At 41.5% G+C, this 23,233-nt stretch overlaps 1 protein-coding gene across 1 annotated transcript in view; it reads right to left on the bottom strand.

Annotated features, from left to right (window-relative positions):
• Positions 1–1,313: 1,313 nt before the first annotated feature.
• The window catches only part of LOC149318035 (EGF-like and EMI domain-containing protein 1), a 142,248-nt gene continuing 120,328 nt past the window's right edge, over positions 1,314–23,233 (bottom strand). Inside the window, exons 5-6 of the mRNA XM_089508898.1 lie at positions 4,709–4,831; positions 1,314–1,379 (exon numbers count right to left, since the gene is read on the bottom strand). Of these exons, the coding sequence (XP_089365024.1) occupies positions 1,360–1,379; positions 4,709–4,831 (143 nt within the window). The 3' untranslated portion in view covers positions 1,314–1,359. The remainder of the gene's footprint in view (positions 1,380–4,708; positions 4,832–23,233) is intronic.

The raw sequence follows: 23,233 nt of genomic DNA on the forward strand, positions 1-23,233 counted from the left end.
TGAATAAAAACAGGTGTAGATTTTGATGTAGACTGATGAGTAATGGCAGGGTACCCTTTTTGCTTCAAGAAATCACTCCCTCCAATTTAGAGGTTGCACTCAAAACTGACTACTGACATTCAAATAACTGTCATGGCCAGCCAAGAGGAAGACTCGGAGGATGAGGCCGTGACTCCTCAGGTGCAGGAGGAACTTGAGGCCATACCAGGTCCCAGTTCTGCCATGTCAGACCCCAGCCCTGATCTTCCAGCCCCAGTGGTTGAGGCTTAGCCAGACCCTAGCTCTGTGGGGTCGCCTCCAGATGCTCAGTAGCCTAGTGTTGCCCCAGTGGAAGTGGAAGAACAAAGCATGGAGGTTCCTTCCTTTAGGCAAAGGAGAGCTGAGAGTTCTTGCTTGCACAGATCTAAGAGACTTGCAGAGAGGCAATCTGCAGATAAGCAACAGCTGGCACAAGGGAGTGCATCTCTGATTTAAGCAGCTGGAGAACGCCGACCCTTTGCCAGAATTTATTGCAGATCCATCATATTGGTTGCTGTTGGCACTGGCTCCTGGACTTCCATGTTTCTTGAATCTTTGTCTGCTCCTGAACCTACGACTTTGGAACGGACTTGACTAATCCTACCTTCTGGCTACCCTGACCTTGGACTGTACTGACTTCAGTGACTTCTATAATCCTACTTTGGCTCTGTAGCTTGGCTTGGACAGAGAAGAGGTTTGTTATCTGTTGGCTGTTCAGCTTAGTTCTTGCATTTAGCCATCTTATCAGCAAGTGTGTGTTTGGGTGCTGGCAGCATTCCCGGACAACAACAACAACAAACCCTGACAAATTAAGAGGCACTAACATGATGTCCCAATAATTTATGGTTTCCACAGACCCACAGATATTCTCTTTTAATATTATAGATTTAATTGATAGCAATGTTCTGTTTATTTTATTTGACATACTATGATCTGAGTAGGTTTCCACAAACCACAAATCAATCCTTTACAGCTGTCATTATCATCATTATAGAAGCACCAAAAACTTAAAAAGCATTGATCAATACATCTAAGAATTTCAAGGCAACATGTGACTGCCTCATTACAGCTGTTTTTTTTATACAATTTAAAGTTTTGTTTTTTGTTGGCTTGCTTTATATCCCACCTTCTTCCAAATCGAACTCAAAGTAGCTTGCAATATAAACTAAAACAGAGCATCTAAAACAACATGGAGTACAAAAGTTCGAAAGCATTAAACCATCAGACCATTTTAAAAATTACTTTTAAGGCAATGTAAAAAAACAATTAAAACACAGGGAATGCATACAGAAAACAGCATGCTAATTGCACATCCCTATTCAGTTCAGACTGAAGGTCTCTTTAAAATGGAAGTTCTTTTTCTGCCAAAGGAAACAGAAGAAAGGGGCCAATTCAACTGTCCCTCCTCTAATTTGACTGTTAAAGTTGTGGCTGATAAAGCCCTACAGGGCTTGGGGGCAAGCTGTTTAGGAGACTGTATTCTCCCTTAGAATTCTGTCTCAGTTTAAAGATCTTCAGTGATTCTCTGTTTAGTCTTGCCACTTTCGGAGGCAGATGTAATGAAGATGGAAGAAAAGGCTTTCTCAATGGCTTCTTCCAGGCTCTGAAACTCCCTGCCAAGGGCAAATAGAAGTTGGCCCTCTCTGTGTTGTTCTGTCATTAGCAGAGGAAATAATTTTTATTTAGATAGGTCTTTAGCATGTAGGATCTTAGAATCATAGAGTTGGAAGGGACCATAAGAAACATCTAGTTCAATTCTTAGCCATCTAGGAATACAAAATTCCAGCAATCCTATAAGAGGCCCATCCAAACTCTGCTTAAAGACTTCCAAGGATGGAGAGTCCACCACTCTCAAAGGCAGTTGAACAGCTCTTTAAAAGTGAACAACTTCCACCCCACCATCAACATCAGCCTAGAACTATCTATTGCACAAGTTCACTTTCTGGACAGCACAGTACAGCTACAAAATGGACAGATAAGCACCACACTATATCGCAAAACCACAGACCACTACACATACTTACATGCCTCAAGCTTCCACCCTGAACACACCACTAGATACATAGTCTTCAGCCAAGCCCTCTGATACAATTGCATCTGCTAAGACCCACAAGACAGGGATGCGGAACTCAAGGAATTACAACAAGTATTCCTCAACTACAGCACCCACCACATGTAGTGAATAAACAAATAAAGGTGTGTACCCAGGACTGATATATTACAGAACAAATTGAAGAAGGAAAGTGACAGAACCCCACTAGTGGTCACATACACCTCCCAATTGGGACCACTCAGGTGCATCATCAATGAACTACAACCTCGCAGTAGCAGAGGTTGCTTTCATCGTCCCTTTCCCTCAAATTTCTGAGGATGGGAGCTAGATCTTGCTTTCTAATACTGTTATATAATTGACAATGTAGCAGGTAACTTTAGGTGCCCCATATATACAGAGTCTATCAAGAAAAGGAAAATCGTGGTATCTTCCTTGAATCACATTTGAATCCCTTTGCTCAAGGCGAAGTTTGGCAAAAGCCTTCCGGTGTTCTCTTTTCATAAGGAAAAACAGATATTTTTCTTCCTGGAAGAGCGTTTTGGCCCTTGATAGCCATTTCAAGGATTTTACTGAGGCCAGAGCAGCTAGATCTAATTGTGCTCTAATGTCAAGCACTCTTTGTTTAAACAGACCTTTACTCGCCTGCAGACAGCCTCCAAACATCCAACAGGTACTCACTTACAGGACGACACATGACACAGATAGCAACACAGGTACTAAGTCTTGCCCACACATTTATCCAGGAAATGTCATCACAAGACCTAATGGTATCACCCATAATGTTAGGAGGAACTTCATGTGCTCATCCTCCAATGTGATCTATGCTATACTGTGTCAGCAATGCCCTTCAGCACTCTGCATTGGGCAAACAGGCCAGTCCCTGCACCAGAAATGGACATAAATCAGACATTAGAAATGGGAATACACAAAAACTAGTGGCAGAACATTTCAATCTCCCTGGGCATTCCATTTCAGACCTCAGAATAGTGGTCACTGAACAGAAGAGCTACAAAGATAGGTTGGAAAAAGAAACAGAACTGGAATTCATCCATCTACAGTCCCTCAGCAATGGATTGAACAAAGACAATGGTTTCCTGACACACTACACACACATCGTCATGGAGGTGCCCTACATTCACCTATTCCCCTCACCACAGGCTAGTCCCATTGCAAAACTAGATCTGCCAGTTCATCTCCATGCACAAAGATCAGTTTCCTATGTCTTTGTGCACTAACAACCACCGTTAAAACTGGACCTGTAACTTCATTTCCATACACAAAAGATTTGCAGTTTGCATTGACATCTTCATATACCAGTGGCATATATATGTCTGTGCCTGGCTTTCACTCCACCAAATGCATCTGAGGAAGTAGACTGAAAACCCTGTATAGACTGACCTGAAAGGCTGGCCTGGGGACAGAGTTGCGGTGTTGATTCCTGATGATGCACACTCTACTCCACCACCACAACCCCCGGGTGCCCTGATGCCATGTGTAGCTCCAGATGGCATGCAGGAACACGATGTGCCTCCGGCGCTGCATCCATATAGCCATGCTGCCATGGCTATGGTGCTCTTTCGAGGGTGTAAAAAGGAGCCACTTTTGTGGCTCCTTTTTGCATCCTCGGAAGGCTGGATCAAGGCTGCAGCATGAGGTTGCTGCGGCCCCAATACAGGTGAAGAAGGGGCAGCTGGAGGCCGCCCCTTCAGGGCTATTTATACAGCCCCCGAAGTCTACAAAAGTTCATGCTGCCAATTTCTTTATTTCACTTAGTCTCAAAGGTGCTACAAGATCTCTCTATGTATCGATTCTATAGACTAACACGGCTATATTGTTGAATTCTAGCTCTTTAAATGGTTTAATTGAAAAAGTAGAAAAGTTGGGTCCCACTCCAGGAGGAAAGTAACATATAAATGGAATGAATCAATGAATGAATCTCTTTTCTTGTAGTTTGGGTCTGATTACGTCTAGTCTATGGGTTAGTAGGGAAGAAGTTCACAAGAAGATCATTTACATCTTCAGAAGATGTACCTCTGTGTGTTTTTCATGTAAACTGAGTTATAGTTGAGCACAGTCCTGTTTCTTTTTTAATGACAGATTTTTAATGTTTAGTGCTATTAGTTTTCATTCCTGTTAGCCACTTGTGAGTACCATTCTTTTCTTTTTTCAGGAAGCCGAGATATAAATTTAACAAATAATACTGAAAAATTCCTGTATCTAGACATTCAGTATCAAAACTGAGGAAACTGTTCAAACTTTATCCACAGTCTGAAGTGTCCTTCCTTCCAGCTGGTGCTTTATAAACCAGATACAGTGGATCCTTGTTATACACTGGGGTTTGGTTCCAAGATCCACCGTGTATAACAAAATCCGTGTATGCTCAAGTCCCATTAAGTATAATGACATAGCAAAATGGTGTCCCTAATAAAAAATGGAACATCAAGGTAAATTTATACTTTTTTGGAACATTTTCAAACCGTGTATGCTTAAATCTGTGTATAAAAAATCCGTGTATAAGAAGGGCCGACTGTACAAGTTTACATTTGTATACTGAAGTCAACAATTGATTTCCCAAAAGCAAAGCCTGTCTCTCCATTCAGCATGTTCCCATGCAAAGGTCACCACACAGATTGTTACCTTCACATGATTTCTTGTCTTCCCCCAGTTTCTGGCCAACTGGACATTTACAGTAGAAACTGCCAATGGTATTGCAGCATTGGTCGTGACAACCTCCATTCTCGATTGTGCATTCATTGACATCTACAAAGAAAAATGAATTTTTAATTAAGTTAAATTCAACAAATATTACTTGTACATTATCATCATCTTATAGAGGTTTTATAAAGTATTTTATCCTATTTGTCAGGATATGTACTTTCACAGAGACTAACAATTCTAAAAGTAGCCTTGTTTACTCTGAAAGGCAGCCTTTACTAGCACAGGATCACATAACTGACTGTGTGGATGAGTGGTTAGCTAGGTATTTGCTGCCGTAGCAGCAGCAGCTATCATTGGTATTACTGTGCTGGAGCCTTGTTTCCACCATCCTAGTCCAGCACTTCATATCAACATTAAACTTGTTTGTCTCTTGAAGATCTGTGCAACTCATGCAGCATAAAATCATGATTTAAATCACTGAAGAGTTTTCAGATCCCTTTTAAATCTGATTTCTTATTCTAGAGTCAATATGATTCCTAATTATTTCAACAATAATTTATTGTCGGTTAGCAATTTAAAGGAGTCTGAATGCTACTTAGGAGGATAATCCAAAGCCTTTCGTGTACATCTTACTAACAATCAGGGAATTCTGCCTAACTAAAGGAAAACAAGAGGAGGCAAGTTTGAATTGATTTATTTCACAAATAATGACTATGCAAGATAATTTACTTAGAATTGCAATCCTATACACCAGAGTCTTGATTATCCATCCTTCGGTCATCTGACATTCCGGATTATCTGACGTCGCGGCTGCTTGGGGGCATGGCTGTAGACATTTCCATGCCCCTGACATGACCCCAAACACACTCCCAAACAAAAAATGTTATTAGTGCAACGTTACTGCAACATTACTTTTACTGTTACTGCACTAAAACTTCAATACATTTGCAATTCATAGTGATTTCAAGGCTTTTCTCGAACCCTTCAGATTATCCAACATTTTCGGCTATCCAATTATCAGCTCGCCCGTTTATGTTGGATAATCGAGATTCTACTGTATATTCTTACCTGGGAACAAGCCTTCCTGAACTCAATGGAATTTACTTCTCAACAGAAATGTACAAAATAATGTACCTATGCCCAGAAGTTGGGGAAGCAAGAACTAATAGGCAAATAAATGTAATGAAAAGTCAATAACTATAGGCATAATCTGTAAAGAATAAATTAGTCCCTGATGTAACAATCAACCATGATTTGCCATTATGTGCACAAGGTCTGGTAAACATGGTTGTTGTTGCTGTGTGCCTTCAAGTCTTTTTTTACTTATAGCGCCCCTAAGATGACTCTCTCACAGGGCTTTATTGGAAGAATTTGTTCAGATGTGGTTTGCCATTGCTTTGCTCTGGGGCTGAGAGATTGTGACTTCTCCAATATCACTCTGTGGGTTTCCATGGTTGGTTCGGGATTTGAACCCTGGTTCCCAAAGTAGTTGTGCAATGGGTGACCACTATGCCACACTCATACAATTTTGTAAATGTGGGCTCATACAATTTTGCCATTTCTTTCATTCTTCCTTGTTTCAAAAGAGTAGAAATCCAGTAGCTTCTAGTTGCAATAAAGCATAGTAGTGTGTTTTTTTTAAAATTGGGAACAGTAAATTGAGGTTTTTGCCCCATATCCTGTTCACATTCCAGGAGACAAAGCCTATAATCTACAATCAATGCATTACATGTCCCCCAAGCGTAAATTTATATAACCACTTGGCCATTCTTTCTTCTAGAAGAAAATATTTTTTATTAGACCTGTATATTTTCATTAGAAAAAAGGAAGAAATTATTGTATAACTGCTTGCTTAGAAATCTCACCACCCTGGAGATTCCAATCCCCCCTTAAGAAATTGTGATAAGTTGTTAACTTGGCCTCTGTCTCAGCGACCACACTCGTAGGGCTAACTTATTCCATGAACCATAATAAACTGACTTTGGTGAATGTCATAGCTCACTGGGCTTGTAATAAACTACTGGGGTGGAATAAGCTCTCCTAAAGCATTCAGATTCTCAGTTTAACAACCCATAAACAAAGTGCCAATCAGTTCAAGTGGTGCCTATTGACTACTCTACTGTGGTTGTGACACATGATAGCAGACTGGGCAAAAGACTGAAGTCCACAACTATTATATGAATGGTTTGGTCTAATAATGAAGAAATCACATGATAATTCATTATTCCTGTAAACAGGTTATACATCTATTTAAAATGCTAAATTTACCATCAAACTTACTCAAATTAGTGCAGTTTTCATAGGCATGTTTGTTTAAGCATGAAAATGAAAGTAAGGGATAGAAGGAATCTAGCAGCACCTATGAGACTAAATGATTTATTTTAACATGAGCTTTTAGATTTCATTACACAATATACAATGCAGAAGCACTGCTGATCCCACAGCCCACATGAGGAAGTGGATTGTAATCTACAAAATTTCATGATAAATTGAGATAAGTGATTCTTAGATGCTAGGATAAACAGAAAAGAATTTGCTTTACACTTAAACTAAAGTAATGACAACATTAGGTAGGATTCCTTAAGAAGAGCTTTCTAAAAGTGAGGTGTGACCACTCAAAAAAACTGTCCAGTCACTACTGTCTTTATTTCAGATGGCCAAGGGATCCAAATAAATTAGTATATCAGTAGGTGGGTGGATTAATATGGGAGAATGTATTGTACTGCAGCTGAAATTACATGCTGTAGGCAATCTGGAGTCTAGCATCAAGCATACCCCAAAAGATAAAACAATGCCAAAGCTTTTGCTTCTATAGTGTTTTAAAGGCACAAAAATGTTCTTGGTCTTAAATGATATGGTGAGCTTTTCTAATTGCTTTAAAAAATGCAGCCAATCCCAAGCAAAGTTCCAAATATCTGGAACTGTTTCTCAGGGCATCTGGCTGAATGCTATGCAACTATGCTACTTTTTCTATTGCAGTAATTTTTTTGCCATAGGTGCAACCTACCACAGTGTAAGAAATGGCCCTCCAGATAGCATATTGTGTTTCCTCTTTTTCCATAGAAAAAAGTAAATTATACTTCCAATCCAACTTGTCGCTGGGTTTTTGAGACAGTGAAATTGGCATTTCTGTTTCCAGAAACTTTATCTCAGTGGCCCTGGAACGGGCCTGTAGCATTCCAAAAGGGAGCATTTTGGGGACGCTCAGCAACAGGGAATGGATTTTTACTGCACAATGGGAACACTGCAGCCGCCGCCGCCAAGCATCCCCATCACATTCCAGATGCATGGCAGCAGCAGCGTTCCTGCTGTGCAGTAAAATCCATTCCCCACCGCTGAGCGTCCCCAGAACATTCCCTTTTGGAACGCTACAGGCCTGTTCCAGGGCCACTGCGATAAACTTCCAGTATCTGTGCAAAGATGTCAGTACAAAGCACTTTATGCAGGCTGAATTACCCACAGCTAAAAAGCACACACCCATCATTGTCCTGTGTAGAAGTAAAGGCCTCTGGAGAAGCATCAGGATATAGCAAATATACTATACAACAGTATTCTTCATACAACAGAAGAAGTGGCATGCATCAGTGTATTTCAGCTGAAATAGAGACTACAGGGCAGTTGCCTTGGTTTACTGTTGAAAGCAAGCAATAGCTAGCCTCGGGTTCACACATTCTTCTCTTTCTTCCTCTTTCACGTTAGAGGGTAGGAAACCAAGAGCTTCCACATTATGTTTTGAATAAATTAGTTTCCTGCTAAATTTCAGCTTGAGGAACTGGGGGCTATGCTGTGATTGCTTCAAGCAAAACAGGATCAAACTGGTTTCACATCCTGGATTAATAGCTTGCCACACTTGTAATAAACCACAGTGTCCTGAATTTAGATGTAACATGAAACTGTAGTTCAGTCAAAAACTAAAACAAAACCTTTGGGGCTCGACAGACTGCCACTAAGGGGCGGCTTCCAGGCGCCCCTTTTCTAGCTGAATTGGAGCCACAGCAAACTCATGCCACTGTCCCAATCTGACCTTTGAAAAGCACAAAAAGGAGCCACAAAAACCAGCTCCTTTTTGTGCCCTCAAATGGACACCATAGCCATGGCAGCATGACTAGGTTTCTCCTAGGTTTCATCCTCCCCAATCCATTTTCATTTTCTTCTACATACAAGGGGAGGGGGTTCAAAGGCCCTTTACAGACTGGCCTGAAAGGCAGGCATGGGGACAGAGTCAGAATGTAGCATCCTCACAATGCATGGCCGACTCCGCCCCCATGGCGCCCTGATGGCGTGCACCATTCCACATGGTCTGCATCCAGATCCTTTGGTGCTGAATCATCTGGACGCAGACCATGTGGAATGGCACACGCCATCAGGGCACCATGGGGGTGGAGTCGGCCATGCATTATGAGGATGCCACATCCTGACTCTGTCCCCATGCCTGCCTTTCAGGCCAGTCTGTAAAGGGCCTTTGAACCCTCTCCCCTTGTATGTAGAAGAAAATGAAAATGGATTGGGGAGGATGAAACCTAGGGGATCATTCTCATAACACTAAGCTTTAACACACAACAAACATCTATTCAAGTGTTTTTTTGCACTCAAGACTAAGCATGAGGAACATGTTCCAGGACAAGAACATAACATGGAGTGTAGGATGATTCTGATGTGGGTCAGAAGCCCTAAATTTGCACACAAGGGAAAACAAAGTCCCTATTTGCTTGAAATTGCAGTCCTTCTGGATTCAGAATGGGAGTATAGCAGGAACAAAGCAATAAAAAATACACACCTTTTGACTAAGTTTTTTTTAAAAAAAACACTGCAATGCTTGCACACTAGATATTAAAGTAATATGTAGTTCAGCATAGTTTGCAACTTTATGCCAGTAAGCAGCAATTTCATGGCTTTGTAGATGTGATTCAATTAAACAAAGCAACAACAATAATAATTCATTTTTAGAATCTTTACATAAGAAGACACAGAATCAACCATTTCTTTTCTAACATCTTGCTCTACAAAAACATTTTTTCACCTAAAGGTAGCAAAAATCAGAACTAACTTATGTAAGCCTTTCTTATTAATCAGGAAGTTTCCAGTATGCAATTACTCCTCTCAGTCAGATGCGTACTTCCTTTATATTATTACTGGAATTTTAAATCATCCGAAATATTCCAAATTAGTCCATGAAGACGGGATTTTGGGTGATACAATATGGTATTTGATATGATATGGCTTGGTAGGTACTACAGCAGCAGATAAATAGCTTCTTGAGAAATCATTAAGTAAATTATGCTTCCTATTTACCACCAGATTAATCATTTATTTGGGCTAGGCAGGGAATTGTGCCACACCACCATTGGGGAATAGGTGATGAGCACTACTGCCTAGGCAAGAGAGGCCCAGCAACAGTCATCTATCAGAGGCAGGTCTTTTGGGATAATGGCATCCATTTTATGGAACAGTCTTCTGGAGAGATGAGCCAACTCCCAACACTGGTCTCCTGTTTCAGAATATATGTGGATTCTCTTTTGAGGACTAATTGGGATACTGTTTTAATGTTTTGTTCTTGTTGTTGTTTTGATTGAGATTGGTGCACTATGTTTCATTCTCCCCCTCAACTTTTACTTGCTGCAGGCTCTCCACTCCATGGCCATTTAATGGCCAATCCAGAGAAGAGAGTATTGAGGAAGCATTTGGCTGTATCCCTATGACCACACACAGAACACTGACATCATCTGACAAGACATCCAGATGATCCTTGGAAGTCTCAGTGGATGGTTCAAAGACATGTCTGTGTTAATCTGAAAAATCAGTATGCAAAGAGTATTTACGGCAGCTTTGAAACTAACTGAAAGAAACTGGCACCATGAGCTTTCCTAGATTTGAGTCTGCTTTCTCTGATGCATTGATGCATCCATGGATGATGTCTTTGTCTAACAATGCCCCCCACAAATGTTCAGTAAATGGCCATGGACTGGGTGCTTCAGTAGCTAAATAGTGAGTCCTTGGGGGATTCTTAGCTGATTTCATGCTTGAAGAAAACAGCAAGCAATGTGAGCAATTTCCTTCCCATTGCAAGAAATTATTTGAAAACTGAGCAGTTTTCAAAATCCATTTGGGACTTATTCTGCACAAAATTAATGCATGACATTTTCGCTTAAAAACCAGCCTAATCTGCTGCACTGGACTTTAGTCTGAACTTTTTAAAGAAACTACCCAAATGCTTATTTGGGGGATAGAATTCAGAATCCTGGCTACCCCCTTCCAAGTTCAGACTGAAGTCCAGAGCGGATTCACCACCCCTCTGAAATAGAAGCCATCAGCTGCCACAGGTTGAATGACATTCTTGACTTGATAGTTTTACCTGTTGAGCCACTAAAATAACCAATAGACTGAAGGTGTGCATATAAAGCATATCATTTTTGTTTTCCCTTCCTTTTTCTCACTATGCAACCCATACAAGATGCATTCATAGCTGCTTTCAGAATATTGTGAGGATATTCAAGGATAAGGCAGGATTTACACCCAGCCCAATGAAAAAGCCAAAAAGTAAACCAAAAAGACTGCAAAAATCTGCAGTTTTGCCTGTTGCCTCTTAGAATTCCTAGTGCCTCTGAAAGCTATCGCATAGTATATCAGGAACAAGAGGGAAGCCTGCAGCTTGCTGTCTGACTTTCCTGATTAAGTAGCAGATGGCACAAAGAAGAAAAACAGCCAGTGCTAGATTATAACATTTGGCACCCTGCCAACTTCCTCCTTCACTCACAGCAAGATCCCTTAACTTTCTTGCCCCATATTCATTACAGAGGAGGGGGGAGCCAACAAAAAACACCAAATGGAGCAGTCTGTCCTGTTAAAAACAAGGTTACTTTATTGGACCCAGGGAATAAATATAATGGTGGGTTACTTTTGAAAGGGTAGGCTTGCACTTATAATACTTAAGGAGGCTCATATAGAAGTGAAGAAGTCTCATAGAACCAAATATGATTTGTTGTTGCTACTGCTGTGTGCCATAAGTCATTGTTGACCTATAGTGACCCTAAGGTGAATTTGTTCAGAAGGGATTTGCTTTTGCCTTTCTTGGATGCTGAAAGATTGTGACTTGCCCTAGGTCAACTAGTCTGTTTCCATGGCAGAGTGGGATTTGAACCCTGGTCTCCCAGTGCCCTATTCTAAACCTCTGCACCAACCACACTGGCTCTCAAATATGATTTACTTCTGACAAAATTTCCTTAGAATCATACCGCCCACAAGTTTCTAGCACCTTTACCCTTTGTCATCGACCCCGGAATCTGTATTTTGACTTCCCAACTGCCTGCCCCTTGTATTTGACTCTGTTTTTTAACTCTGTTTTTAACTTTGTATTGTTATATTTTTCCTGTGTATGTATGCTGCCTTGATCAGGTTACTGGAAAGGCGGGTTACAAATAAAACCTATTATTATTATTATTATCATTATTATACAGTCATCCTTTTTTTAAGTTCAGTAAGCGCTCTTCTTCTCCCTCCTTTTCCTTCTCCTCCTCCTCCTTCTTTAATTTTGCCCAAGTAGTCCCCTCTTGCCACTAGAAAAAGGAATGCCCTTATGTCCCAATCACAGATGAAAGATAACATGAGGATTTGTCCCTACCCTGTCCTCCCAAATGGGAAAGTGAAGAAATCTGTTTTGTCTCAAGTGATGGGAGATAGCACAGTGTTTATTTATTTAATTAATTCATATCTTACCCTTTGTCCCACCAATGAGACTCAAGGCAGTTTACAATACAATTAAAAACAATACAATTTAAAATATCAGTAAAAAGTATAAAAATATTTTAAAACCATTAAACAAGCTTACAAGTTAAAAGACTACATACCACAAACCACAAAACAGCACAGCACAGAAAGCCCATCCCAACCAGTTTTTATAACCTGAAGGCATAAGAATGTTTTGACTTGTTGGTATAAGGCAGGGACCAACCTAGCCTCCTAGGGAGTGAGATTCAAAGTCTGGGAGCAGTCACCAAGAAGACCATTTCCCTTGTTTTCACAGATAAGTCTGATAAATTGGTGTGACACAGAAAAGGACCTCTTTAAAATTTCAGAGCTTCGTGTTGTCTATCAAAATCTGGAATTTAGAGAGAAGTATTTAGGTGCTATAGCCTATATTTCAGAGGAAGGAACTGGCAAAACCACCTCTGAGTATTTCTTGCATAAGAAAACACTATGGAAGTCATGGGGTTGCCATAAGTCAACAGTTGACTTGAAGGCATATACACACATGTTTAGACGTCCCAGCCAAACAATTCAAATATCCCCAAATTCCATGGGAAGCAGCCATGTGAAATAATCCCAGGTAAGTCCTTAAATGAAGTTCAAGTCCTGCTAGAAATCTGGCTTCATTCCTTTCACCTCTCCCATCCTATTCTTCCTCCCAAATGAGAATGTGAACACTGTGGAAGAGTTCTTTCCACTCACTTGTGGCCTTTCACACTACACAATTATAGTGCTATGCTTCTCCTTTAACTACAGTGATTGAATCCATTGGAGTCCTTGGGTTTGTTGTTTGGTGAGACAATAAAGCTCTCTGCCTGAGAATTCAAAATAACACTCCTTAAACCCCAGTTTTCAGTTTAAAAGACTGAGTTGAAGGCACACTCACTACAATTCAGAGAAATAAGGCACCAGGAATGTATGGCATACCAAGAATTCCACCAAGCCCCTCCATGCTACAGAGACAGAATTCACTTTAGTTCCAACTAAAATCTGTCAACAAACAAGGAAAACAAAACAATGGTCCACAGACTGGAAATGCTCAGTATACATTCCAGTCCCCAAGAAGGCAAACACCAGGAATTGTAGCAATTGCAGGATCATTGTATTAATCTCCCATGCAAGCAAAGTGATGTTCAAAATTATACTATAAAGACTCCTACTATATATACGAGAAATGTCAAACTGGGTTCAGGAAAGGAAGAAGCACTAGGGATGATTTAGCAAATATATTCTAGATAAAGTTGGCCCTCCTTATACACAGATTTTTTATAAACAGATTCAAGCATCCACAGTTTGAAAATATTCAAAAAAAGTATAAATTTCAAGTATCAAACCTTGGTTTTTCCATTTTATATAAGGGACGCCATTTTGCTATGCCATTATGTTTAATGTGACTTGAACATACACAGATTTTGTTATTCACGGGGGTTCCTGGAACCAAAACCCTGTGGATAACAAGGGTCCACTGTAATAGAAAGTACCAAATAATTTCAAAATAAAATCAGTCTGTGCTTCACAGGTTTTAGCAAAGCATATGACTGTATAGATTATGTAAAACTATGGATCACTCATAAAGAAATGGGTGTGCCAAAGGGCAATGGCACCAATGGCGCCTCTTCATCCTGGAGAGAAGTGACTAGTGGGCTGCCACAGGGTTCTGTCCTGGACCCAGTCATCTTTATAAATTGCTTCAATGCAGGAATAGAGGGCATACTTATCAGATTTGCAGATGACCCCAAATTATGAGGGGTTGCCATTACCGCAGAGGACAAGATCAGAACTCAAAATGAACTTAACAGATTGGAGAACTGGACCAAAATTAACAAAATGATTTTCAATAGGGAGAAATGTATGGTACTACATATATTAAGCACTACATACATATTTAGGGAGAAAAAAATGAAATGTACAGATACAGGATGAGTGACAGCTAGCTCAACATCAGGCAATGTGAAAGGGATCTAGGAGTCTTACGCCTGAAACAGATGAGCCCAAAGGAGTGGCATGAGGCCACACCAGGTCTGTGGTAACCACAGATGCCCAGTCCCGATCAGGGCCACTGCTGTGGTTTTGAACTGGTCCACTGGAAATAGTGGATTCTATCCAGTCCTTCTTGGCCTGGTATGTTTTTATTGGCACAACTTCGGGACAGCTTCAGGCCATGTTTAGGGTGTGTGTCATGTAAATGGCATGCCCCCAACACGGTCTGAAGCTGCATCAGTTTGCCCATATGTTTTGGGCCTTAGGAGACTACAAGCTGACCATGAGTCAACAGTGTGATGTAGCAGCTAAAAGGCCAATACAGTTCTAGTCTGAATCAATAGGAATATAGTGTCTAGACTGAGCAAAATAACAGTACCAATCTATTCTGCTTTGGTCAGACTTCACCTGGAATAGTGTGTCCAGTTCTGAGCACCACAATTCAAGAAGGATAATTATAAGGTGGAGCGTGTCCAGAGGAGAGCAACTAAAATGGTGAAAGGTCTAGAAACCATGCCCTATGAGGACTAGCTTAGGAAGCTGAGTATGTTTAGCCTAGACAAGAAAAGATTAGAAGGTGACATGCTTAAATATTTGAAATGATGTCATATTGAAGAAGAAGCAAGATTGTTTTCTGCTGCTTGAGAGACTAGGACACAGACCAATGGATTCAAACTACAGGAAAAGCGATTCCACCTAAACATCAAGAAGAACTTCCTGATGATAAGAGCCATTCAACAGTGGTATACACTGTGTCCTCTCCATTGACACCCCCTTGTCATGGGGGAGAGGCCTGCGCACCCTAATGATGTTGTGAGCTATGCTGGCGGTGGTATAATAGCCACCGGCAGGGCCTCGCATGCCAGACAGGTCACAACCGAAGGGACTGACCAAGAGTGCCAAAGGGCAGGATGGGCTCTCTAGCCTTATGGCAACCATCCTAGGAGAAGGAAAACTCTAATCCCAAGCCCGGGCAGATGGTGCTTGTCTAACCCTGTAAGGTCAACCATCTAAGAGAAGGAAACTCTAATCAAACCTACGACTGAGGACCTCGCTGCTACCGTCCATGCTTGTCAAGGCCTCAGCAGACGAACCTCTGGTTTAATGGGTGAGGCCAGTTCTGTGCAAGCTGCGCTCCACCAGAAAAATCCATTGCACAGTCTTGAAGGATACATCCAATCTCTGAAAAAGCCCTGTAGCGATAGGTGAGGGATGAAACGGCAGGTGTAAAGATGCACTGGAAGCCGCAGACCCAACCCTGCACGCAGGCGGTTCAAGACTTCGGTCACTTGAGACTGACTGGGGATGACAGTCTTGTTTGGCAGCATCCTGAATGACCAAGCAGCCTTTTTTAAGGAGAGCACTGCTTGCTCCATATGGAGAGGGGCCTAGAAAAGGTGGCCTAAAGAAAGCTCATCCCCAACAACCCGGTTGGCCAACGGGCATCTTCTGATGCGGTCAAAGACAAAGAGACAAAGGCACACACCAGCCTCCAAAGGTGCAAATAGACTAAAGGTTGCATGCTGGAACATCAGAACCATGCAAGATTCTGCAGATAGTGGACGTCCTGAGTGTCATTCTGCCCTAATAGCCCATGAACTGTCATGACTTAACATCAACATCGCTGCTCTTAGTGAAGTTCGTCTCCATGAGGAAGGCAGCCTTAAAGAACACGGTGCTGGCTACACACTCTACTGGTCTGGCAAACCCAAAACGGAAAAACATCTTTCAGGTGTAGGCTTTATGATCAAAAACTCCATTGCCTCCAAACTCAAAACTTTGTCAACAGGACACTCTGATCGCATTATCTCCTTACGCTTCCCACATATTGTTCTCTTCAGTATATATGCCCCAACTATGCAAGCCGACCCTGCAGAGAAAGACAAATTCTACTCAGACCTACACCATCTTATACAGAAAGTCCCTGCAGAAGACAAAATCATTATCCTTGGTGACTTCAATGCCAGAGTAGGAAAGAACTTCGAAGCCTGGAAAGGTGTTTTAGGCAAGCATGATGTTGGAAACTGTAATGATAACGGATGCCTCCTGCTAGAGTTTTGTGCAGAACAGCAGCTGACTCTTACAAACACCATCTTTCAGCAGAAAGATAGCCTGAAGACAACCTGGATGCATCCCCAATCCAAACACTGGCACCTCATTGACTATATCCTAGTGCGCCAGAGAAATATTCGCGATGTCTGTCATACCCAAGTGATGCCCAGTGCAGAATGTCAAACAGATCAGTGCCTCGTAAGATGCAAACGAAATCTTCATTTTAAGTTGAAACCTAAGAGGGGTGGCATCCTAAAGAGGAGACTCCAAGTCAACAATCTTCAACAAGCTGCCATAAGAGACAACTTCCAGGGAAATTTGCAAACAAAACTTGAAGACCATCCTGTAGACTTTTCTCCTACAGTGCTTTGGCAACATATCAAAAACAGAATCCTGCAATCTGTGGAAGAATCCTTAGGGTTCTCCCTCAAGAAAAACCAAGACTGGTTTGATGAAAACAACCAAGAGATCCAGGAGCTGTTGGCAAAGAAGAGAACTGCTCACCAGGCACACCTTGCCCAGCCATCCTGCCATGTAAGAAAATCAGCCTTTCGCCTTGCATGTAGTCAACTCCAACAAAAACTCCGAGACATTCAGAACAAGTGGTGGATCAATTTAGCAGAAAAGACACAACGTTGTGCAGATCTGGGTGATTCCAGAGGATTTTATGAAGCTCTTAAAGCAGTGTTTGGATCTACATATCAGATCCAAAGCTCCCTATACAGTACAGATGGCCAAACATTAATCACAGATAAAGCTTCCATTCTGAACTGATGGGCTGAACATTTCCAAAGCCTCTTTAGTGCCAACCGAGTAGTCCAAGACTCAGCTATTCAACACATGACACAACAACCGATGAAGAAGGAATTGGACATAGCTCCCACTTTAGAAGAAACCTTTAAGGCCATACAGCAGATGAAAAATGGCAAGGCTGCCAGGACTGAAGGAATTCCACCTGAAGCTTGGAAACATGGAGGTCATGTACTCCATGCTAAACTCCACGAGCTCCTTGTGAGTTGCTGGGGAAAAGGCGAGCTGCCATCAGATCTCCGAGATGCAACCATCATCACCCTGTACAAGAAAAAAGGAGCAAAATCGGATTGCTCAAACTATCGAGGTATAACACTGCTCTCCATTTCTGGAAAAATCCTTGCAAGGATACTGCTGAACAGATTAGTCCCTGCTATTGCAGAAGAACTTCTTCCTGAAAGCCAATGCGGCTTTAGAGCCAATAGGAGCACTACAGACATGGTATTTGCCCTTAGACAACTGCAAGAGAAATGTAGAGAGCAGAACAAAGGACTCTATGTAACATTTGTTGACCTCACCAAAGCCTTCGACACTGTGAGTAGAAAAGGTCTGTGGCAGATCCTGGAATGACTAGGATGCCCCCCCCCCCCCCCAAAATCCTCAAAATGATCATCCTGCTACATGAAGGCCAGCAAGGTCAAGTCAGATATGGTGATGCTCTCTCGGAGCCCTTTCTAATAACTAATGGTGTGAAACAAGGTTGTGTTCTCGCTCCAACTCTATTTACAATCTTCTTCAGCATGATGCTCCAAAGGGCTATGGCAGATATCACAGAAGAAGATGGCATTTATATACGCTACTGTACTGATGGTAGCCTGTTTAACTTAAGCCGCCTGAGGGCCCGCACTAAGACTCTGAACTATCTAGTCCATGAGCTGCTTTTTGCTGACGATGCTGCCCTCGTTGCCCATACGGAAGAAGCTCTGCAGCGCCTCACATCTTGCTTTGCAACAGCTGCAGAGCTCTTTGGGCTGGAAGTCAGTTTGAAGAAAACGGAAGTCCTCTACCAGCCGGCACATCTGTGCTTAAGTCCGTCTAGCAGTTCACCTACCTGGGAAGCATCATCTCCTCAGACACCAAGATTGATAAAGAGATCGATCACAGACTGGCAAAGGCATATAGTGCATTCGGAAGGCTTCACAAAAGAGTCTGGAGTAACAAACACTTGAGGCGAAGCACAAAAATCAGTGTGTATAGAGCCATTGTACTGTCTATTCTCCTCTATGGGTCTGAAACATGGGTCACCTATCGCCAGCAGCTATGACTCCTTGAACGCTTTCATCAGTGCTGTTTACGCACAATTCTAAATATACACTGGATTGACTATGTGATGAATGTTGCTGTCCTTGAGCAAGCAGGGATCACCAGCATTGAGGCCATGCTATTGAGGATGCAGCTGTGCTGGGCACGACACGTTTCTAGGATGAAGGACAAACATATGAGCCCTAAAGCAAAGCAAATCTGAACTCTTCCTAGAAGTCAAGATATAAACTGAGACCGTTGTACTTTGAAGACATGAGAAGACAGGAGTCACTAGAAAAGGCAATAAGAAAAAAAGGAAGAGTGAATTACAGATAGACAGACTCAATCAAGCCACAGTCTTGCAAGAACTGAGCAGGACAATAGGGTGAAGGGTGAAGGATAGGATGACTTGGAGGTTTCTCATTCATAGGGTCACATAAGTGAAGTTGACTTGACAACAACAAAAACCACAATTCCATAGGATGCTAACAAGGCCATTCAAGTAGATTCATAGCACTATAATTGTGTCATGTATCAGGGCCCCTGCAATCTGCAAAACAAAGAGAACATGCCTTTCTCCCTGGAGGCACCACCTGAGAGCACTTTACTCCCTCTCAGCCACTTCTTCCTTGACACCTAGTTCCTTGCTGAACTGCCAGGGACTCTCATGACAAGTAGCCTAACATAGATGTTTATCACACTATGCTCTTAAAGAGCTACTATTCCAGTGTGACTCCTCTAGCAGCCTCCTGTTGCATGCTGGGATTGGCAGTTTTAAGGAGCTGAACTTCTCTGCCTGAGAATTCTAAATACCCCTCCTTAAAACTGCCAATCCCAGCATGCAACAGGAGGCAGCTAGAGGAGTAACACTGGAATAGTACCTCTTTAAGAGCATAGTGTGATAAACATCATAGTCTGGGTCACAGAGGACTGTAGGTACAAGAATCTAACCCCCACAACCCATTTCAGTTCTCTGCTCCAGAGCTTCATTGTGGACTACAACGCCAAGAACCTTTTACCAAAAGTGTCTAGTTTTAAAAAATCCTTTTTCCAAACTCTGAACAGGGGAATTCATTTGAATCTATTCTAGTTCCTTGCTGTGATGCCAGCTACAGTGGATGAAATATAGGAACAAATCCCACTACTCAAACAGCTGCAGATCAAATAAGCATGCTAAAGAGTGACGGTTAGTACACAACAAAAACAATGGAACCATACAAACATCTAACCATTTTTGAAGGGGATCATGTGCCCTCATTAGTTTATTTAACAAGATGTTCGAGAAGAACTAGTGGAGGAAGAATGTCAGAGCTATTTGGAGGGTATCCCTTCCCAGGTTTTTTAATGGCAGCTCTTTCCCATCAAGGGCAAAACAACACACATAGAAAAGATAATTAGATTCTCATCTATTTAAAATTGAGAGACAGACTCAAGGGGAAGCTATTGTTCCCTGATATTTCAATAGCCTAATTAGGTTTGGGAAGCTTCCTCATCAACGTACGGCCAAAGGGGCGAGACTGGAATCAAGCACACTTTAGCAAAATACTCCTGTCTAGTCACATCCATGAAGGACAGATGGTAGAAAAAAGGAGGGGAGGGGGACTAATAATTTGTCATTTTCAAGGTATCCAAAAGGGAGAAGAGCCCTTTTGAAGAAAACCTGCTAGCTGATTTTTTCAGTACCCACCAGCAAACAATTATTTAGCATTAGCTGAATGAATTCTGGGTACATTTCCACAATCTGAAATAGTATTTTTGAACTTTTAAAAGAAACAGACAAAAAATACAAAAGAAAAAAAAAACCCTATATGTTTTCAGAGCTATTGTAGAGGTGCTAGCCTGTACCCCTTCTGCAACCTGGCAGAACTCCTGGACTTTTAACAGCTTCATTGTTGCTGTTGTTATTACTGCTGTGTGCATTAAGTAATTTACAATTTATGGTGTCCCTAAATTGAATCTGTCATGAGGTTTTCTTGGCAAGGTTTGTTGAGAGGGAGTTTGCCTTTGCCTTCCTGAGGCAGAGAGAGTGTGACTCGTCCAAAGTCACCCAGTAAGCAAGTGAGAATTTGAACCCTAGTCTCTAAAGTCACAGTGCAACACTTAAACCATCACACCATGCTGACTCTCTATAACAGCTACAGAGCTGGTAGAATTTAAACAGATACAATTATTGCTGTTGTTTACTGTTATAGTTATACCTGCCTTCTTCCCAAGAATGAGACTCAAGACAATTTACATTTTTTTAAAAAATGAGTGCAGATTAAAAACATTAAGAAAAAAAGTCCAAACAAAAATGAAAAATGTGCAGAATTGCATATCATGCCTCTTTCATGATGGGAAACAATTTGTTTGTTGAATTTTTCCTGGATGTGCCAGGAAGGGGAAAAGTGGGGTGGGAAATATGAAGCTGAGCCAAGAAAAGATGTGGCACACTGCTCCTGACAGAATATTCTGTGAGAACAAATATTTCTATACATAGTTTCGGTCAGCCTTTGTAAATAATTCATACAAACCACTGAATAGGAAAATGGCATAAACTCTTACAGTTCAACTCTATAAAATCCATTAAATCCTCTACTAATTCTTTATTAAAGAGTGACATATGGATAGCTGTATTTCCTTCTTAAAACACAGACGGTTTAGAACAGAATTGCTGTTTTGTATACCATATATAAAGCAAATATCCTGATTTTGAATAATAGGAAGAAAATAAGCTTGATATCCTGCAAGTTGTATCCACAATAGTAAGCAATCTCATGTCTCCACGCTTATCAGATGTCAAGGGTGATCATAAGCAGAAATGAAAGGCCGCTTAATTTCCAAATCTAGTTCAGCTGATAAAAACGATTTGTGTGGAGGCCAAGAGAAGCCAATAGAACCAGGTTTTCACATCCTGTTGTGGATTTGACTTCATGAGGCAATGAATGTTCACCCCTCTACTATTGATGTACAGCCATAGCAAATTAATTTACATCCATTGACAAACAGAATTTTGCTTTCCTCAATTTGCATTTTCCACTACAGTGCAAATATAATTTCTTTTTGATGCTTTGTCTTGCAAATGGCAACATTTTTGTTGTCTGCACTGTTTACAGAGGAAGAGTTCTTAGATTCAGGGTGATCATCTGTATGAACAGGGTAGGACAATTATAACATATGTTATAATCAAGATAATGCATAATGCTGTTTACTTATGTCTGATACATCACACAATTAAGCAACCAGAGATGTACTGTAATTTATCCCTACTTTTCAGAAACAGCAAATTCCTTTTGTATCTTGTAGCATTTTTGAGACTAACTGAAAGAAAGAAGCTGGTACCCTGAGCTTTTATAGACTTGAGTCTACCTCCTCAGATGTATCTAAGGAAGAATCTGAGATACACCCCATGCATCCCATGAGGAAGTAGACGCAAGTCTATGAAAGCTCAGGGTACCAGCTTCTTTCTTTCAGTTACTCTCAAAGATGCTACAAGATCCCTTTGCATACTCATTTTCTAGAATAACCCAGCTATGTCTTTGGATTCCTTATGTAACTGATAGTCAGATACACACTGGCAGTGAAAACTGTCAGTGTGATCATCAGTGAGAACATCCTTAAAGTCCTATTCAGGTATTTCTTTATCCAGACAAAGAAAAGAAGCCAAGGACATATATGCCCCTCTTCTTTTTCTGCCCCCTCCCAGTGTTGCCAGGAAGGTCTGAAAAGGAGTTGAAAGGGCTACAGAGTAGGGTTTCTGACCATGTAGAGCACATCACAAGAACAATTCAAAGTCCTAGATTTGACTTATAAACCTATACATGGCTTAGGCCCAGGCTGTCTGATAGACTGTGTATGACCCTGCCCGGGGACATGGTCACACAGGGGATGGGACATCATTGTCTCGTTCTTCTTGTGTGATCGTGGGAAGTACTTTCGCATGAAATCGCGCTTATCTGGAAATTGTTCCATCCAGAAAGTGTGAATGACAGCAATCATAGAATCATAGAATCACAGAGTTGGAAGAGACCACAAGGGCCATCCAGTTCAACCTCCTGCCATGCAGGAAATCTCAGTCAAAGCATACCCAACAGATGGCCATCCAGCCTCTGCTTAAAGACCTCCAAAGAAGGAGACTCCACCACACTCCGAAGAAGTGTGTTCCACTTTCAAAGAGCCCTTACTGTCAGGAAGATCCTCCTAATGTTGAGGTGGAATCTCTTTTCCTGGAGCTTGCATCCATTGTTCTGGGTCCTGTTCTCTGGAGCAGCAGAAAACAAGCTTGCTCCCTCCTCAATATGACATCCCTTCAAATATTTAAACAGAGCTATCATATCACCTCTTAACCTTATTTTCTCCATGCTAAACATCCCCAGCTCCCTAAGTCATTCCTCATAGGGCATGGTTTCCAGACCCTTCACCATTTTAGGTGCCCTCCAGTTTCTCAATGTCCTTTTAGAATTGTGGCGCCCAGAACTGGACACAATATTCCAGGTGGGGCCTGACCAGAGCAGAATACAGTGGCACTATTACTTCCCTTGATCTAGACACTATACTTCTATTGATGCAGCCTAAAATCGCATTGGCCTTGTTAGCTGCCACATCACACTGTTGACTTATGTTCAACTTGTGGTCTACTTGGACTCCTAGATCCCTTAGTTTCATTCAGCCAGTTGTCCCCCATCCTATATCTGTGCA

Source organism: Sceloporus occidentalis, unplaced genomic scaffold, assembly GCF_023333645.1.
Source record: "Sceloporus occidentalis isolate IW3139 unplaced genomic scaffold, rSceOcc1.0.p SCAF_2, whole genome shotgun sequence".
In the NCBI taxonomy this organism is placed as follows: Eukaryota; Metazoa; Chordata; class Lepidosauria; order Squamata; family Phrynosomatidae; genus Sceloporus; species Sceloporus occidentalis.